Raw genomic sequence first — 18,698 nt, 5'->3', positions numbered from 1 at the left:
TTTTCAAAACAGAGCATTTGGGTGAAACTAACCATTTTCTATTGTTGATTACTGAAAAATGGAATAAGGTAGAAACAAACTTTTTTTTCTGATGAAAGATGAGAGTCCAATCTTTCATTTGGTAGTATGTGTGTTTCCATAGTCCAAACACAAAATTTTCTGTGGACCTTGAAAGATCAGTCAAAATGCTTAAATCGGCTGGCACCCACGGCATCCCTTTTCTGAAAACGTCTGACAGTCAAAGTTATTAATATTAGGTAGGGCCCGACCGATATGCATTTCTTTAGGACGATGCCAATACCGATTTTTGGCAGAAAATAATACAGATTACCGATTAATCTGCCGATTATTTGAAAACATATATCTAACGCATAAAATTGTGTTCCCACATTATTTGTGTGTGAATATTCGCTTTTTAAAGGAAAAACACTCCCGAAGTCGCTGCCAACTTCCTGTTAGCATTTCAATGGGTTCTTCCCTTCACTTTTCGGATTAGCGCTAGGGTAGCGATGTTTTAAAACAAAGCATGTTTGTATTTAAATATACAGTAGATGTAATTCTTATTGTTGTGTGTTAAGTTTTATAGCTAACTCCAACTGGGGTGTCATTAAACATCTTAAAGGATGCTTAGGGACAACAGAATAACCAGAATAAAATACGCTACACACTTGCTAGTTGCTAATACTATGCAAGCAAAATGGTGCATTCAGGGTTCTTTCACAGCGTTGGAAACTTTGGCTTTCTTCTATGATAACATTTTAAGGGGAAAATAATTGTCCATTTGGCCCAATTGGCCGATAGTTTTGGCCGATGTTTGAAGGGCAGTCATCGGCCTATTATTATCAGAGGCCGATTAATCAATCAAATATTATTGTAAAAAATAAAAAATAAAGGGCTTACTTCCCCTTTAAGACTGCTCATCCTGACTTGATGTCACAGTGAACCGTAAGGCATTTGCAGACTAATGCTGGAATCAGTGAGCGGTGTGTTTCTGTTGGCAAACAGCATAAGATAAACAGTAAGGCTGAGCTCCAGGAGTTCCAGGTGAATTTAATCAACAAATGGAAAAAACGTCAGACTCATATTTAATGGAAATAATGTAGTTGTAGCTGCTTTTTACTTAGGTTTGTTCCTCCTGCTTTGTTCCTTCTGCTTGTATTTTGAATATGGCATTTTATTTGATGAAATCATGATTTTGAATGGTCTCACAATGCTTTCTGAGCCATGTAAAGTGCAGATTATGGTTCAAAAACCAGAGTTGGCAAATCCAGGTCCAGAATGTAAAAAAAAAAACTTTAGCCCCAGGTGCTAGCTAGCTTGCAGGTAACTGAACACTCGGGGAGCTAGCGAGAGAGCTCGCTAGCTAGCACCTGGGGCTACAGCCAAACTGTGGCATGGTTTTTACTTTCTGGACCTGGATTTACCACCTCTGGCAAAAACATTTAATTTGTTTCTTTGGTTAACATAGTCATCTTTGGTGCGTGACTACTATTGTTGTAGGAAATTATGGTCATGGTGATTTTTACAGTAATTTATATGTTAATAATGACCAAATGGACCGTGTTTTCCTTTATTTATGGTGTCACTGTTGTCTTGTGGTCCCAAAATTAAAGTTTGACAAACTAATAATATTTCATTACGAAAAAATGTGTAAATCAACACTGCCAACACTGAACACGACAGACTGACTCGCTCATTCGCTCAATGGGTGACAAAGTCGCCAACTACATTTTTTTTTTAGCGACAGTCTACTTAGTTGCGTTCAGCTGTGTCACTCCAGTGTGCGGCGCCAAAGATGAAGTCTCACAAAATTTGCTCATGTCCCACACAAGCCTGTTCAACCTTTTTTTTTTGTTGCCATTTTTGATGCATGTTACATTCAACTTCCACTGTATTTGCCTTTGAAATCTGAGGTCTACAGTACTCTCAAAGTGCTCAAAAGCTAAAATGTTTGAGCGCGTCATAGTTGTTTGGTTGGTCGCCCTTATTGTTCTGCTGTCGGCTGGAGTTCCCAATTGTAACATCAGGGAACATTTCAATCCTCTCTAATCTAATCAAGTAACCAACCCATTTGCCCCTTCTTTCTTTCTTTGCCTCCGGCAGGACACCAGAGTGACCTGCTTTGTGGAGTCTTGTGTGCCGGCCCAGTGCAAACAGCCTGTCAAGCTAAAAGGCGCCTGCTGCCCCGTGTGTCTGCATGTAGCCAAGTGGCAAAAAGCAGACAGCAGCCATGAGTAATCCTCAGGACCTCCCGCCAATCACACCCCAGTGTCTGAAACACTCAGACTTCCACCGAGAGGAGGAGACTCTTGAAGGTGTCGGTGGCCACCAGTTGCCTCCAATAGCCTCTTTTTTTTGTTGTTGGTTCTTTTGTATTCTTTTTTTTTTTTGGGGGGGGGGGGGATCAGGGGAGAGGGTCATGTTTTGTTATTTTTGGATGGCTGCCTCCTCCAGGACTAAACGGATTCATCTCTGCTCCCTGAGGCCGCTGCAGTGCAACAATTTGGTCTCTGTGCTTGCCCCCCTTTTGGCGTCAAATCACAGGGCCAGTTGCCATCAGCCCGCAGGAAAGGGAAGTCGATTGAGAGGAGGCCGGCCAGTGTTTTCTCAGGTTAGAGATGCCGAAAACTGGTGCTATTTTACCCCCTTTATGAAAGAATTAATCACTAAATACCTTCAAAGTATTGTCGTTTGTATGCAAAGCAGCCTATATCCACTTGATATCTGCCTATTTTTTATGCTAAGCCACAATTGAGAAGATCATTTTATACAAGGTCAAAGAGGTTTTGTAGTTAGATCATCTTTTAATCTAAGGTGCTTTTTTGTCATGTTATAACAATGTATGTTTTTTTTAATTATCCAAATGAACATAATGTGAAGCCCTATGAAAATTGAATGCAAAAAAAACAACGAGAGATGTCTACTGATTTCTGCTCCTAAATGTCTCTTCCGGCCTTTTCTGATTACTGTCATGTTGTGACGTCATGTCTGTCCCAGTGTTGTCCTCAGTCTGCAAAGCCAAATGTTAGTGAGTAACATCTAGAATGTTTATAAGTCTGACACCACGACGGAGGCGGGGTTTCATCTGTGGCGTAGTTAGATCGACTGCCACGCTATTTGTCATCATAGTTTACACACAATCGAAGGACTGCAATGATTACTGTTGACTTGTTTTTGTTTTGTTGCCTGCCGTGGACCTGCAGCACCGGATTGCATGCATTCTCTTGTCAGGCATCTACATGTGCCGTCTTTTTGCAAAAATTGACATGCAACGTTTGAATCATGTGTTTTCATTTCGCGAGTGTCTCGCCCCCTTTGCGGGTCCTCTTTAGTACGGATACATTTCCAGAGATTTGCCGTGCGCGTTTCATTGCCAAACTTTGTTCCGAGTGGCGTTACGTCATTTAGGCGAGCACGCTGCAGAGCGCAGGTTTCTTTAACCCTCTGACCCTCATTCCGCTGTAATGGAAGCCATATGAGAGGTGGGAAGGGTGCTGAATGTTGGGATACAGACCATCAAAGCACATTTCCTACGTCGTGTTTTCGCATGCAACGAGACCGAGTCCACTGCTTGTACATAGACAACTAACTGCCATTCAATGCACTGGCTCACTTATGTAACATAAATCATGTTTTTGGTCTTCCTGTTTTGTGACAAAGCAGCCGCAGTGTTCCCCTCCATTGTTTTCTTTATGCGGTAACGTCCTGAGCAAGCATCTGTCACTAAACCGAAATAATACTGTCTGGAATGTTCCATTCAGGACGGGTTTTTACCTTAAACTGTATGTTTACAGTTCCCTCCTTCCCTGTGCTAGCATCCAGTCCATTATGTAGTCGAGCATGTGCTCTAATGTGCGTCCATGTAGTGTTCTGGTGAATATTCCTCGACATCAATCTGGAATGCATATGTCCTTAGCTCATTAGCAGCAAAATGCAATTTGGCCCCAGCTCCAATGTTGTGAGGTCTTGGGAAAAGTCGTCTTGATAGTAACTTCACTTGCCCCTTTTCCCCTCTTAAATCATTCCCAAGTGTCAATGGAATGCACAGCTTTGCGAAACTCAATATGCCTTTCCAACACTGTCCATTACAAGCGGTCAATGTGGCTAGACTAGTACCTATCATGACTTTTGTATTGTATGTTTGCCAAAGAATGGTTTGCACTGTAATGTATGCCTCTTAACAGTAATGATAATAAAAATAAAAATAAATAAGCCACATTTGTTTGATATACATACAAAATTGTTGTTGGTCCTTTTGAGCACCTGAAAGGTCTGCTGTGTTGCCCACTCAGCCATCCAGCTGCCACTAAAATTTTCTAAAAAGGGGAAGTTAGTCGACCCCACAATTTTTGGGGGGACAATAATATAATATTGCGTTAGTGGAAATTGAGTTAAGCGGCAAAATCCATCTGTTTTTATCCATCAACCAATGACAGCTCAGCTTCAGAAAACAGGTGAGCTCTGATTGGTTGTTGAGCAACATTGATGTCATCTTCAGTCGACAGCAAATGGCAAAATGGCCGCCCCCTGAGAGGGATAAAAATGGCTGGATTTTGCTTCATGACTCTTATTCCACAAATATAATATTAATCAGAATGTCACGTTTAAACTAGTAAGGTCACATATAGCATATCAAGAAATGTTTAAGGTTGACTTGCACTTTAAATTTACTTCCATTACAGTACAATGTCAAAAATTAATTGTGTCTCGTGATTTACATCTTTGAAAGTTCTCCCAAACTTGAATCTCAACAGCCATGCTCGAACCCAGCTGCATACGGTATGTTGTTCTGTTTTTGTTTCCGCCCAGCAACTTGACTGTACCATATTGCCCCATTTACTGTGAGTTGACATCGGTCCTGGAGTGAAAACAAGCAGGAAATTAAGTTTCCAGTCGCTGCACAGATAAAAACCTCCATCTCTTTACCAGGCAGGAAAAGACATTATCACCCCCACAATAAGGGACCTCCCTTATTCAGTATTATGTGTATTCTGGTGGGATCGAAATGTGATGTGTACTTCCTCAATAATTTCTTTTCCCGTACTGTACTTGTGAGTCCAGCCCAGAAGCAATCCATCACAGTTGCAGGTGGTGTATAAAATCAAAACTCAAATCTGTTTATTCAACCGGAAGCTGGAAAGACTATTGGAACAAAAAAAATCAACAACTGCGCAAATACTCCTCTCGAGCCAAATCTTCCCACCATCACGTTTGGGAATTTCATTTCGGCAACTGCAGTTTTTTGTAATGACCTTGAGGAATGTCTTTCGCCTTGCAGGTGGAAAGTCATACTAATTTCCAGAGGGAAGAGGATGAAAGAGAGAAAAGTGGTGTCCCACAGAGGCAAAACGGCTTTTGTATCCCGGGAGTGCAGCGTAGTGTGGGCGAGAAATGTAATGAAGGAAGGCTTCCACTGTGTGTTAGTCCCTTGACAAACAAGCCCACGCAGTTGATTACACAATTGAAGCTGCAGTAAATTGACTTACCATCACTATTTGGATTATTTGGTGGATTGAACTATTCTGTTTTTATTTTTTTGGGGGTGGGGCTCCATATTGTAGGTTTCATCCATTTTCTTACTCTATTGCTTTGTTGCCAGGCAATTTGTGTATCTCATGTGTGAAATTAAGAAGAGAGTAGTGCAGTCCTTGGCTGGTTCCTATTCATTTATACACATATTGGACCAAAGAGAAATGCACAACAAATAAAACAGTGCCAGTCATTTTCAGACCCTCTTTCCCCCTATCACATGAAACATTTCAAATGCATGTATGTATTGAATATCTGGATTCTTAAAATTTAATAATATCCCGCTACAGTTCGGTCAACTTGAGCATCTGAGCTCTGCCCAATCAAAGTCAGCAAAAAGGCGCAATTGTTAAAAATTACTGAGATTACCGGTAGCGACATGAATAAATACTTACCTTGAGTAATACATTACTTAACTGTTGCAAATCGTGTGTGGTATTCAACACCAAGATCAACTGAGTCACGCACTTTGTCATCGTGACATGAAAGGCAAAGGGAGCTCATCAGGAAGCGACCAGAAGCACATGTTGTCAAAAACAAATAAGGGAACAACTGGCTGTGTTAAGTGTTTGCATAACGTGTCCCCAAAGTCATTTAGCACAATAAAAATCAAGAATTTGCAACTGCAAAATAGCAGATTGGGTGATAGGTATCTAATTTTTCGTCTTAATTGACTACAGCTTGTGGTTATTGTGATGTCTTCTTCTCTTTTTTTCTTTATCGTCAGTCCCTATGGCACCATGCTGCCTCTCAAAGTCCAGTCTTGGTACTAGAACAGACTAATTTTCTTTTTTTTGTAATGTTTGTTTGCTTGACTGACTCAAATAACACCTGTAAATCCTCACCGTGTAGAATGCAACTTGTGACCCTGTCCTCTCTTGGCCTCTCGCTCTGTATCAAAATACCAAACTTGTTTCCCAGATCTATTAAATGTAATAGCCAAAACAGAGCATATCCTCTCAAGACAACAGATGTGAGGAGAAGAGGAAGGAGCATATTCCCTTCTACGTCCTTAAAGGCAACTCAGGACGAGAGCAGAATCCACATATGATGTACTGTGCTGGACTCCCCTGAGATTCTCGCCTGCAGATTGAGCGAGCGGCAGACGGGATGACTCGTCAGTGCGTGACCTACCTACTTGTTGCTTTGCTTGCATTCCTTGGTGGAGAGCAGCGGGGTACAGTCTGACCCAGCACGATAATCCTCTAGCTGCCAGGAGCCCTTATCAGCTCTGCTTTAGGCCTAAAATGAGCCAACTAATGGGAGGACTGGGGGGGGGGGCAAGGAATGTATGTTGCCATGCACAAGCACAACCACTTTGGCATGAAAAAGGATTACGTGTCTACAAGGCAGCCACATTAGTTCTCCAATTAAGATTACCTTAAGATAACCCTTTAGATTGCGTTTTTTTTTTTTTTCATGTAAAGTTGACAAAGTGGGAATATGGTCAAAACAATCCAGTGGTGGCTTCGTACAAACGTCGGAGAAACGCCCCTTTTTGAAGCAAGTCTCACAATCTCCTAAAGTGTCCAACAATGCCACACAAAAAAATCTGGTAAAAATACTCACTAGAAGGATTGGAAAAGTTGAATATAGCGATGAAAGTCTTAAGTTGGCAACCCTGGTTGTCCACCTGGTTTTGGATTTTTCATTTTAGTTAGTTTTTATTTCGTTTTGAGTTTTGCTTTTTAGATGTGGTTAGTTTTAATTAGTATTCAGGGTGGTTCTTTATTATTTTTATCTATTTATTTAAGTTTTTAGTGGGGGGGGGGTACTTATTATTATTTAATAATCACCATGGTAAAATGAAAAAAGTAACACATTTCTTAGCGTTGCATTTTGGCTGGGTTAAATGAAAACGCAGGCAAGCCAAGCCATTGGAGTCAAAAGTCAAGCAGGCAAATTTGTCATCTTGGAGTGACGGTGCTTTTCTATTGGCTGCTGCCAGATGACATCACTACTGTGTGACACACTTTCAAACGTCTTTATTTCGGTTAATAGATAATAAAAAGTAGTTTCAATTAGTTTTCTTTAAAAAATAATAATAAAGCATTTGTATGTATTTTTTTTTATTTTAGTTTTTGTTAACTGAAATAACCTTGATCCTGTGTGTGTTTTAAGGGGAAAATGCCAGATCGGGGGTGGGGGGGGTAGAATATGTCTCCTTACACTTCAAACCAGTAAACCTGATGTTACTGCTGCAACACGATGAGATTGAGGTGATGTGGATGGATGGTTGACATCAAAAGCAGTGTCTGGAGTAACATAACACTACGGGTTCTATTTTCACAGACAGCGTATCTGTAGTGGGGTGCAAATGCCGGCGGCGGATATGAATTTTCATTTTTCCCGGGCATGCAGGTGCAGCACAGGGAGTGTCTATGGAGTTGCGCCTGGTGGAGTGACAATTTGGTAGCAGAAAGTCAATCTAAACTTATGCCTGCTCAGACCATGTCTAATTGTCGGCGCAAGGTAGACAGCTGGTGTAATAAAATATTTTTCATTTATAAATACTGTACGTGGACAGCTGACATCAAACATTCTGAATCAATGTAGAAAATAATTAATTGAATGCATCATAATAATTATTATTATTATTAAAGCACCATATGTTGTAGATAAAAGTGCTACATTCAATTTACAGTACCTACTCACTATTAAATCTAAGCAATATATTGTTAACAGGAAAACACCATCTGGCCACTAGTGATAATCTTAATGAGAATGTGTTTAACTGTCACATGTAGAAAATGCCGTCAGATCCAAAAGCCTGGGTGACCTCTCTGTGCGGTGGTCTCCCCGATCCAAAATGAAGTGCAGTATGCTCGTCTTGCATATTTGTGGTTGGGAGTGCACGGTTTCCCGTGGCTGAAATAACACATTAAATGCTTGTCGCACAGGACGCTTAAAGCTCACAAAGAATCCAGCTCCCCTGGAGATAGCGCTAAATATTTTGCTTCAACTATGTAAACCTCCTCTCAAAGTACCTCAGCAGGCCCTGTGCCATTATTTATACTGCCAAGTGAGCTTTGCATGTGCCCCAAAACAAGAATGAAAAAACGTCATAAACCTGTGAAACATCGAAATGGGGAAAATTGCTGTTGAGCTGGAATAAAAACTTCCACTGGCTTAATAAAGCTCAGCATGGTGCAAAATTATGACAGGCTCTATGACTCATAGACTGCTCAAATGAATTTTGATTTTGGTACGTATGCTATCATGTCAAAGTCAAAAGGTAAGCAGAGCTGCATTTTATTATAGTTTTAGTTAGTTATTAGTTTTATTGTGTCTATCAGCATATACGACACATTACTCTGCTCTCTAAAGTAGCGCCCCCCCATTCATTTACTCAAAGGATCATCCAATACACCTCCATCCAGTGAATCATTGTGTGAGAGCATGTTGGGACGTTGCTGATAAGGCATCAGAGCATGTGTGACTTTATTATAAGACACCAGATGTTTAGGTAACACAAGTCAATGAGGCTAAAAAATGGTGTGATTGAGTGCATTTCTCCTCAAAGGGGAAGGTCCTGTTGATGAGAGTTCAGTTTTTTTTAAATGAGCAAAAGCTTAAACCAATCGAAATCATTGCAGTGAAGTCATGGTCCTTTATAAGGCGTCATAAATCTCGTAAATCTCCCAATGCTTTAATTCCTCAACAGAGAGTGCTAAGGTCTACCAACAGGGACTTGCAAACATTTTAAAGCACACCCGTAGTCACTGAGTTATTTCTTTGTTTTTGGAATACTGTGCAATAAATGTCAACAGACGATCACCGTTTAGGACGCTGTGATTCTCTCTATTGACTCCAAAACAACACAACCCTGTTTAAGCAGTATAGCTTGAATGGATGACTCTCATGGCTTGGTAGTTGATGAGGGGGCAGATGGATGGATGTTGGCTCAGTTAATAGACTTTTTGTGGAATTTCGGCCTCATATTGTCACGTTCCTAAAATAATGGCTTATGTCCTTTTTTTTCATAGAAAGAAAACTTAAAAGTAGACTAAAAACTTACTGTATTCCATTCATTAATGATTAATACTTTTATTAATTTGCATGATCTGCAACTTGAGATGATTAAGGAAATAAATAAATAAAATGATAATCATAATAATAGCCCATTATTTAGCAAAGATATCATATATGATAAGGAAGCGTTTTTGTAATACTGTGTAATCAAGTCATAACTCAAACTCAAACAAAGCTTACTGAGGACATCTAGTGGATATAAAAGGTATGATAGTACTTCATACATCCATCCATGTTTTTTGTTTGTTTGTTTGATTGTTTTAATGAGGCCCTATCTTATATAATGATATATGCCATGCAATTGGCTGGCGAGCTGTTAGCGTCGATATCTCACCTTCAGTCAGCTGGGATAGACTCCAAGAGGTATAGAAAATGGATGGATGGAGGAATAATCTAAAATAGACAGATTTACATACCGGTAGTTACAGAATGCATGTTTTTGTCTTGCTGCATCCAGGTTTGATTACTGTGCATGTAAATGTGGTGGCCTATCCTTGCCCTCTATGTAGCTCAAAAACGACAATGTAAAAATAGAAAGATACACGGACTGAGCACTGAGTGTAGCAGGATTACTTCTGTCGATCGCGGTGAGTACACACAGTCCTTCTCAAGCCGTGTAATTTTGTGAGGCTTCGCATGATCAAGCATTCGCTGAAAGTTCTGCAGCGCACACCAAAAGGTGGGCACTTCCATCAATCATCAATTCCAGTCAATGACGATGCCCACCTCTTTTGTCAAAGGCAAAGAAAATAACTAAAATAGTAAAGGGGAAAAAAACTCTTAATGGTCAACAAAGATAATTCCATCCAATTCCAGGGGCAATTCTATTCCAGTACGGTACTGGGACGCAGACAACCTCAAAATCCTATAAAAATCAGTTGCCTAATCACCTTTAAGCCAAAGCTGTGGTGTACAATGGAGGCACAGGCGTGTGCGCCTCCAGTCTGCCCTCACCACCAAGTACACCTAAGCAAGAGTCCGCGGACCTGCAGCTTCTTGCATTGTACTCTTCAACCACAGACTGACCCAGATGCAGACTCCATCCTGGCGGAAGCCAACAAGACTCGGGTACTAGCCTACCTCATTATCTCAGTTGTTTATTTTTACTTCCTATCTAAAAAATTATTCTGCACTTCAAGTGTTGAATTTGTAATTCAGGTTATATGCAGCCTTACAACTCCCTCTTGTGGATGATTGGTATATTGTTTTGCTGACTAAGAAAAAGGCATAAATCCAACGTTGCAGTCCTTATTAGATCCTATTTTGTTGTTGCTTTGGACAAGAATTGTCCATACCTGTGATGTCAAAATAATAATACTGTCTATTTATTTTTGACTAATTAACTCATTTTATTAGAAATGTGATGTAGCTTGCTATAAGCATGAGGGCTTCAAGTCAAGTCATCTTTATTTATATAGTGCTTTCAAATAGCCTTAGCTGTCACAAAGCGCTTTACAGAAATCATGCAAAACATTGCCAAATAAAGTACATTAGGAGGATAAAGTGATTTTAAGAAATAAATAATAATAATAATAATTTCCAAGAATAGTTGTATTTTTGAGATAGTGGGTAACATGACAAGCATTAAGTTAAAAAAAAAATATTAAAACTTTTTGGGTTTAAACATATATATATATATATATATATATATATATATATATATATATATATATATATATATATATATATATATATATATTCAGTAATACAACTTATAGATCACATTAAGCTTTTGGACTTTTTTTAAGCTTTTTGTACTGATTTAATTATTGTCCTCAATCTTTTGAGTGTCTTGAAAAGCGCTATACAATAAAAATAAAAATAAAACCATTATTATTATTATTATTATCTTGGTTTCAGTCTTTTACAAAAACATTTGAAGAGGGGGCATTTAGACTTTTTATATTGACTGTTGCAGTTTATTAAATAACTAAACAATATATAATTGTATTATTTTTAGCGTGTTTGATAAATGAAAGTGGAAGAATTTCAAAGTGTTGCTTGCATTTCTTTATTTTTCTGAATGTGGCCCCATTAGGAAAAACTTAGGACACCCAAATCTACAACGTCACAAAGAGGTTATACATATTTTTGGGGAAATAGAATTTAGCATGAATAGTAAGAATAGAAAATTATATACTGATGAAATGAGGCAACAAAAGAATACACTCTATACCAGTGGTTCTAACCTCGTTGGAGGGACTGAACCCTACTAATTTCCTATGCGTATTCACCAAACACTACCATATTGAAAAATAAAATAACATGAACATCATGCAAATCAACTTGCAATTGTGATTGGTTAGCTAGGTTCCTATCATGAACGAGAAGTGTTGACATCATCCAAATTAAGTGTTTTATTGGTTTAGACACGCAAATATGTCATGTCCACTGCAATCATCAATGGGTCTGAAGGGGAGGTTATCAAGTTGGAAGCCAGTGGCAGCAGATACAACGAAAGCAGAGGCCCCAGAATTGAACCCTGTGGAACACCATGGCATACATTACACATGTGAATTGATATTGTACATATTCATCTGATCACTTCCATTTTTTTGCTCAACATAATTAGTAAGAGGGAGTTACAATCAAAGGAAATCACATGATGTACCATCACAACAGTGATAAGTCTATTACTGAGCGCACCATATTCCCTGCAGCACATAGCCCAAGCGATGAAGCGAGATCGCCAGTAACCAGTGATGGTCAATATATTACATTAGAAGACAGTCCAAAAAGCACTGAGTTTAAATAGTATCAGTGCGGTATTTACATTAAAAAAAACTTCAAACATGCCAAAAATGTTGCTACATCCATATATTTAAGAAAAATGAATGACATTAGCGAGATTGACACATTTTAAAAAACCTTCGCGTCTCTGATATATTATGATGTTGTTGTTCTTTGCGATTGTTACATACATACTACACATAGCGATAGCATGTTGCCTTTACTGACACCAGAGCTTAACTACAACACATTTCCCAGAATTGTGTTCCTTGAAATATCAAGCGCTAAATGAGGAGAAGTTGTTGGATCCCTCTGAAGACTTGAAGCAGACGTCAGACGTGCCACGTGACGATCGGGACGAGTAGATGTACTTCTTCCCAAAGCACCACAGGTCCAGGATGATCTGCCTGAAGTGGCTCCTAAATTTGGAGCCAATGAAGGCATAGAGGATGGGGTTGAGACAACAGTGTAAGTAGGCGACACTTTGGGAAACGGCCAGCACTCTGAGGTTGAGCATTTCTCCCTGACAACTTCTCTCTTCAAACAGATCCAGCGTGTGGTTGAGCAGAGCCACGTTGTAGGGAAGGTGGCACACAATGAAGAAGACAACCACCGCCAAGACCACACGGATGGCTTTGTGCCTCTGGCTGCTCTGCGCTCGGACCAACGTGCACGTGATGCTGGAGTAGCACAGCGCCATCACCACCAGGGGCAGCAGGAAGCCGACGGCCATTTGAAGGCAGGGGACCAGCATCTTCACTAACTTTGCCGTCTCGTCGTTGCTGAAAGACAGCTGACACGTCACCTGCGCGGCCTCGGCCCCGGGACTGAACTCTTCAAAGCGTTCGCTGTAAATGAGCGTGGGTAGCGTTAACGCAGCCGCAAAAAGCCACACGGCAGAGCAGATGATTCGGCTGTAGATGAGAGAACCGGAGCGGGCCCCGAAAGAGCGTCTGGCCTGGACGATGGCAACGTAACGATCGCCGCTGATGCACGCCAGCAGGAGCATCCCGCTGTAGAGGTTGAGGCTGTAAGATGAGCGCAGTACCTTGCAAACCGCGTTGCCCATCGGCCAACTGTGCCGCTCATTGTAAATGATGAAAGGCAGGGCCAGCACAAAGATCAGGTCGACCACCGCCACATTGGCGAGGTAGACGTCCGTCATCGTCTTGGTTCTCTTGTAGAATATGTAAGTGACCACCACAAGGATGTTGCCCACCAGGCCGAAGGCACAAATGAGGGAGTGCATGTAGGTTTGAGTGATGACTTCAGCAGGATGTGGGTCCAGGTTGCATGGAGCTCCATCTGGATAATCTTCAGTGCTGGGATTATAATAGTCTGGAGACACTGAAGACATGTTTTGGTTCTGTTGAAGAAAGAAACATTTGAAGACCATGCAAACAGCACATATTTGCTTTTAAATTCAATATAGGCTAAATTTGACTCTATTTAGAGTGGGACCAAATAGACAAAATTTTAGAGGAATATTTACACTCAGAAGAGAGTAAAATAAAGAATTGGAAAAATAAATAAAGGAAATTAACTCAAGGGTTGAGGAACAGACTCACGACCTTCATCTTAAAAGAAAGACGATCTACTCCCGGAGCCACGCAGCTCCTGCTGTGTGTTATTATATACTCGTGTCAGCTGGAATATTTTACTCCGAGATCCTCTTGGAGACATTAGGACGGGCATAGCTCAGGTGGTTCAATGGCAGTCTCCAAGCTGAAGGTCATGAGTTTGTTCCTCAACCCTTGAGTGACTTTTATTATTCATTTATTTTCAATTCTTTATTTGACTCTCTTCCAAGTGTAAATATCAGCCTACTCTAAAATTGTACTTATTTGGTCCCACTCTAAATAGATTCAAATTTACTCTAAATAGAGTCAAATTTACTCTACAGAATTTACTGTGTAGGAATCATCTAAAGAGGATTTGTGGTCTGGTCTAGTGCAGTAGTTCTGCACTAGTACGTACTCCCTCTAGTGCAAACTACGGCCCGGGGACCATTTTTGGCCCACCATCCATATTTCATTCACCCCCGGCAAAAGACAGATTTAAAAAATAAAAAATAAAAAAAGGCAGGAAGTGGGCAGAGTGAAAAGGAGGGATGTCTAAAAAGCAGCTGCCACTACTACAACTAAATTGGTTAATATCCTGAGCTTTTCTAGATTTAAAAAATATACAAACACAATTTCTCTTCAAAACACTGTGGTGCAAACATAATCCAATTTTACAAGTAAAATTGTTTATTCCACTTGGCACTCCTTGTCTAGGTCCAATTTATAAACATTAATGATCCTCTAGTAATTTAAAAAAAAAAATGCTCATCTTAATACAGTTTGATCTTGAATTGGTTCTGAATATGGAAACGGGATTTGGTTGCTGTTTAGCCCATGCGTGGATCTTGTGTAGCGGAATACAGGGCCAAAACCATCGCAAAATCTTCAAAATCCAAAATTATTTGCCTTACCACACTGTAAAAAATTACCAACATTTCACAATAATTAACAGCAAGTATTGTTTTACAGTAATTTGTTGTAATTAAGTTCCCCTGTAATATCCTATTGAATACCTGTATAAACTACAGTATCCTTGGATTTTACAGTATTTAACTGTTACGTTTCAGTAAAATCCTGCAATCAAAAAAGCCTGTTATATCACAACGAGGCACGTAATATCACAGCAACACGGCAAAAAAAATGCAAGGATTTCACAGCAATATTGTAGTGTAATATTTTTATTAAAATATTCCCTGGTCAGTCACATTACGTGATCGAACTCAGCACTGAACCTGAAGACGATAAAGGCCCTTCCTCCGAAAGTGTCAACGCAATCATATTTTGATGTTTCTTGTGTGATTAATGAAATATAAATCAATGACAAAGCCGCTTCCCGTCGTTTAGTGCTCATGGGACCTTAGATCGGAAAAAATATAAATGATCAATGAATGAGGGGAGAAATACAGGGTGACACAAAAAAAAATACTTTAAAAGTAATGAATCAATTATTTTTATTTTTCAGATTTACCAGGAAGATTTCATGTTCTAAGAGTCTACCAAATTTGACCTTCGAGATGCTATGGACTACTGAGGAAAAGACATTTATAGTCGAGGCATATTTTCGACTGAAGTCTATCTACGCAGCTCAATTGCAATTCAAAAAACGGTTCGGATGTCGTGAATTCCCTGTCCACTCAATGATCTACAGATGGGTCAACAAGTTCAGAACCCATGGGACTGTGCATAACCTCAATGGTAACCTCACTAGCAGACGATCACACTCTGGACGACCGAAATCATCACGGACACCACACAACGTTGCTGCAGTCAGAGACTTTGTTGTCCGCAGCCCAAGCAAGTCTGTGCGTCGGCGAAGTTAAGAGCTTGGAATCAACCGGGAGTCTGTGCTGAGAATTTTGATAGCAGATATGTTAGTGTCTTTACCATTGAGGTTATGCACAGTCCCATGGGTTCTGAACTTGTTGACCCATCTGTAGATCGAGTGAACAGGAAATTCACGACATCCAAACCATTCTTTGAATTGCAATTGAGCTGCGGGGATAGACTTCAGCCGAAAATATGCCATCCATCCATTATCTAGCGCTTATCCGGGGTCGGGTCGTGGGGGCAGCAGCTTTAGCAGGGAAGCCCAGACTTCCCTCTCCCCAGCCATTTCAACCATCTCCTCCAGCGGGATCCCAAGGCGTTCCCAGGCCAGCCGAGAGAGATAGTCTCTCCAGCGTGTCCTGGATCGTCCCCGGGGCCTCCCGCCCGTGGGACATACCCGGAACACCTCTCCAGGGAGGCGTCCAGGAGGCATGCGAGCCAGATGCCCGAGCCACTTCAACTGGTTCCTCTCAATACGGAGGAGTAACGGCTCGACACTGAGTCCCTGCCGGATGACCGAGCTTCCCACCCTATCTCTAAGGGAGAGCCGAAAATATGCCTCAACTATAAATGTCTTTTCCTCAGTAGTCCATGGCATCTCGAAGGTCAATTTGGTAGACTCTTAGAACATTAATTCTTCTTGGTAAATCTGAAAAATAAAATTAATTGATTAATTATTTCTAAAGGTATTCAAGTTTAGGTGATGACCGTTTTTTGTGTGTCACCCTGTATTATCATTTGGTCCTGTTTGAGTTGTGCTATGCAGTCAAAATATGTCGTTAAAGTAGCACTAAGGAACTTTTCAACCTTAAGAAAATATTTTCATATCTCTTCTGATGAAACATCGACTTAAAACTAGTTGAATGGTACCTTTGCCATGGCCTGCCCCGGGGTCTGTATCATTTTTACTGGCACTAAACAACTTTGAGGAGGATGGTAGGAACACTGCCACACAAAAAATGACAAATGTGCTGACTGCTTTATGGAATACGTCAATTCCCCTTTTCCCCATTGGTTACAAAGACGGAAGTCAATTTGACTGGCGTGAGCTCAAAAAGACGCAATGCGCTTGTCCTCATGGAAAATGTAGTCTTCCTTTAGGCATAACATTACCGCTTTTGTCCATATGGCGCCACCATAATCAACATAAACTGAAAGTTGCATGAATTAAAAACATAAATTTTATGGTGAAGAAGGTTATACTTTGTGTTAAAACTATTGAGATAAAAACGTTTTATTTATTCGAAAATCTACAGATGCAATGGTTGCATCGCTATATCCTTTGCTCGCTTCCTGCAGTTTGGAGTGGCTGCAACCTGGCACAAAGGGTGGCATGGCTTAGTGGTAGAGTGGTCATCTCCCAACCGAGAGGTTGTGAGTTCAACCCTCAGCTAAGTTGTAACTTGTAACCATGTTGAAGAGTCCTGGAGTAGACAGTGAACCTGGATTTGCTCCCAGTGGGCAGCCGACCACTGGTGTAAGAATGCATCTGTGTGTCTGGTAAATACAGCGCTAATGTCAGCAAAACCTGCAAACTACATGTGTGAAGGATAAAAGGTAATGTTCTAGATTGTCTCTTCCTCTGGTTGTGCGTGACCCAATTTCAGCCCCCGTTTGTCAAGTAAGCAAACACATTTGATCTTTAAAGTTGATCTGATCCTTATCAGTGAAGATCTTAGACTTAACCGAAAAACCAGAGCGTATGTAAGAAAGTCGCATATCTGAAGGTGGAATGAAAACAGGTCGCTAAAGGTCACGGAAAAATAATCAGTCATCTAAAAATCTTTTTTTTTCCTGCACACCATACATATGATAATGATATGTTTTTAAGCATTAAGAAACTTTATACATGTTTGCTTACTGACTTCATGTCTGGTCGGACAGATCTTGTATGATGTTTTACAGCACTCAGCACTGTCAATAAGGTACAGATTCTATGTGAAAGACAAATATGCAGAATTGAGTGGAGAAAAGGAAGTTGAATTTTATCAGATGTATATTTGGAGAACATCAAGAACTGTATGTAGACTTGTTCATCCCGTTTCAATTGCTCCTGTATTGCAATTTTCTCTCAGAAGCTACTTTAACACCAGAAATTGAGCCAAAGAAATACAAACGCTAATTGCAGTACTTATTTTTACTGATTTTAAAATTTGAAAGGCAATTAATTAAAACTTATGCACACGCAATAGTTACAGCAGAAGAAATATACTATTAGAGTTGTGTGGAAAATGTTTGCCTTTACAAAAATAATGCTCAACTTTGATTGACACGGTCAAAGAGCAGCTGAAGTATGTTTCAGTGCATTCAATGCAAGAAACAACAAACACAATAATAGTAATAACAAATAAGACAAACAGCAATAATAGTTTAAAAGAAAATAATATATTGTCAAATTAATACATTAAAAATGACAATCAAACAAAGCTTAATATTGTGTCCAGAGTTTGCTATTTTTTGTTTACTTTTACATTATTATTATTATTATTAATAATATTTTTGAAATACAAGCCCTTCATTTTTTGACAAATCAATCAAAAATATTACCCTCAGAATGATGGTCCTCACAGAAGGAAGTTTTCTGGCTCAGGTGTCGGCAAAAAAATATCAGAATGTCACCAAGGTCTGAGCTGCTTATGAAAAAAGACCTGAGAGGGGGAGGTTGTGTTCGTACACATCTACACTGTATGCAGCAATGTTAAAAAAAAAAAAAAATAGAAAAAAAAGGGGAAGAAGACCAAAGTGGGAAAAAAACTCAACTCTGGTCAACCACTTATGTCATCTTCCTGCTTGCTATTTGTACTGAATTTCTCTGCCTTCTACCTACGAAGATAAGTACTTCTATTACACTAGAGTTTAAGAAGAAGAATCATTTTTAAATACTACTTAATTATTATATTCTAATCCTTAATTGCTTTGTCACCCATTTCATTTTGGACAATTCAATCTCTCATCATCATTCATGATTGACTGGTTGCATTATTTAATTTTATATTTGTTTTGTTTGTTAAAACTACT

General features: G+C 39.8%; 2 protein-coding genes across 3 annotated transcripts in view; one reads left to right on the top strand and one right to left on the bottom strand.

The window, feature by feature from the left end:
* pxdn (peroxidasin) overlaps positions 1–2,363 on the top strand; it is a 57,344-nt gene extending 54,981 nt beyond the window's left edge. For both annotated transcript variants that reach the window (XM_077584681.1, XM_077584596.1), the window contains one exon: positions 2,104–2,363. In XM_077584681.1, the coding sequence (XP_077440807.1) occupies positions 2,104–2,238 (135 nt within the window). In that variant the 3' untranslated portion in view covers positions 2,239–2,363. The remainder of the gene's footprint in view (positions 1–2,103) is intronic.
* Positions 2,364–12,061: 9,698 nt separating this feature from the next.
* Positions 12,062–13,648, bottom strand: ccr6b (chemokine (C-C motif) receptor 6b). The gene has a single exon (XM_077580646.1). It carries the CDS (start codon positions 13,646–13,648, stop codon positions 12,569–12,571), a length of 1,080 nt encoding a protein of 359 aa, XP_077436772.1. The 3' UTR covers positions 12,062–12,568.
* Positions 13,649–18,698: the final 5,050 nt, after the last annotated feature.

The sequence above is a fragment of the Vanacampus margaritifer genome, chromosome 1, assembly GCF_051991255.1.
Source record: "Vanacampus margaritifer isolate UIUO_Vmar chromosome 1, RoL_Vmar_1.0, whole genome shotgun sequence".
In the NCBI taxonomy this organism is placed as follows: Eukaryota; Metazoa; Chordata; class Actinopteri; order Syngnathiformes; family Syngnathidae; genus Vanacampus; species Vanacampus margaritifer.
This window is presented reverse-complemented; position numbering and strand designations above follow the sequence as displayed.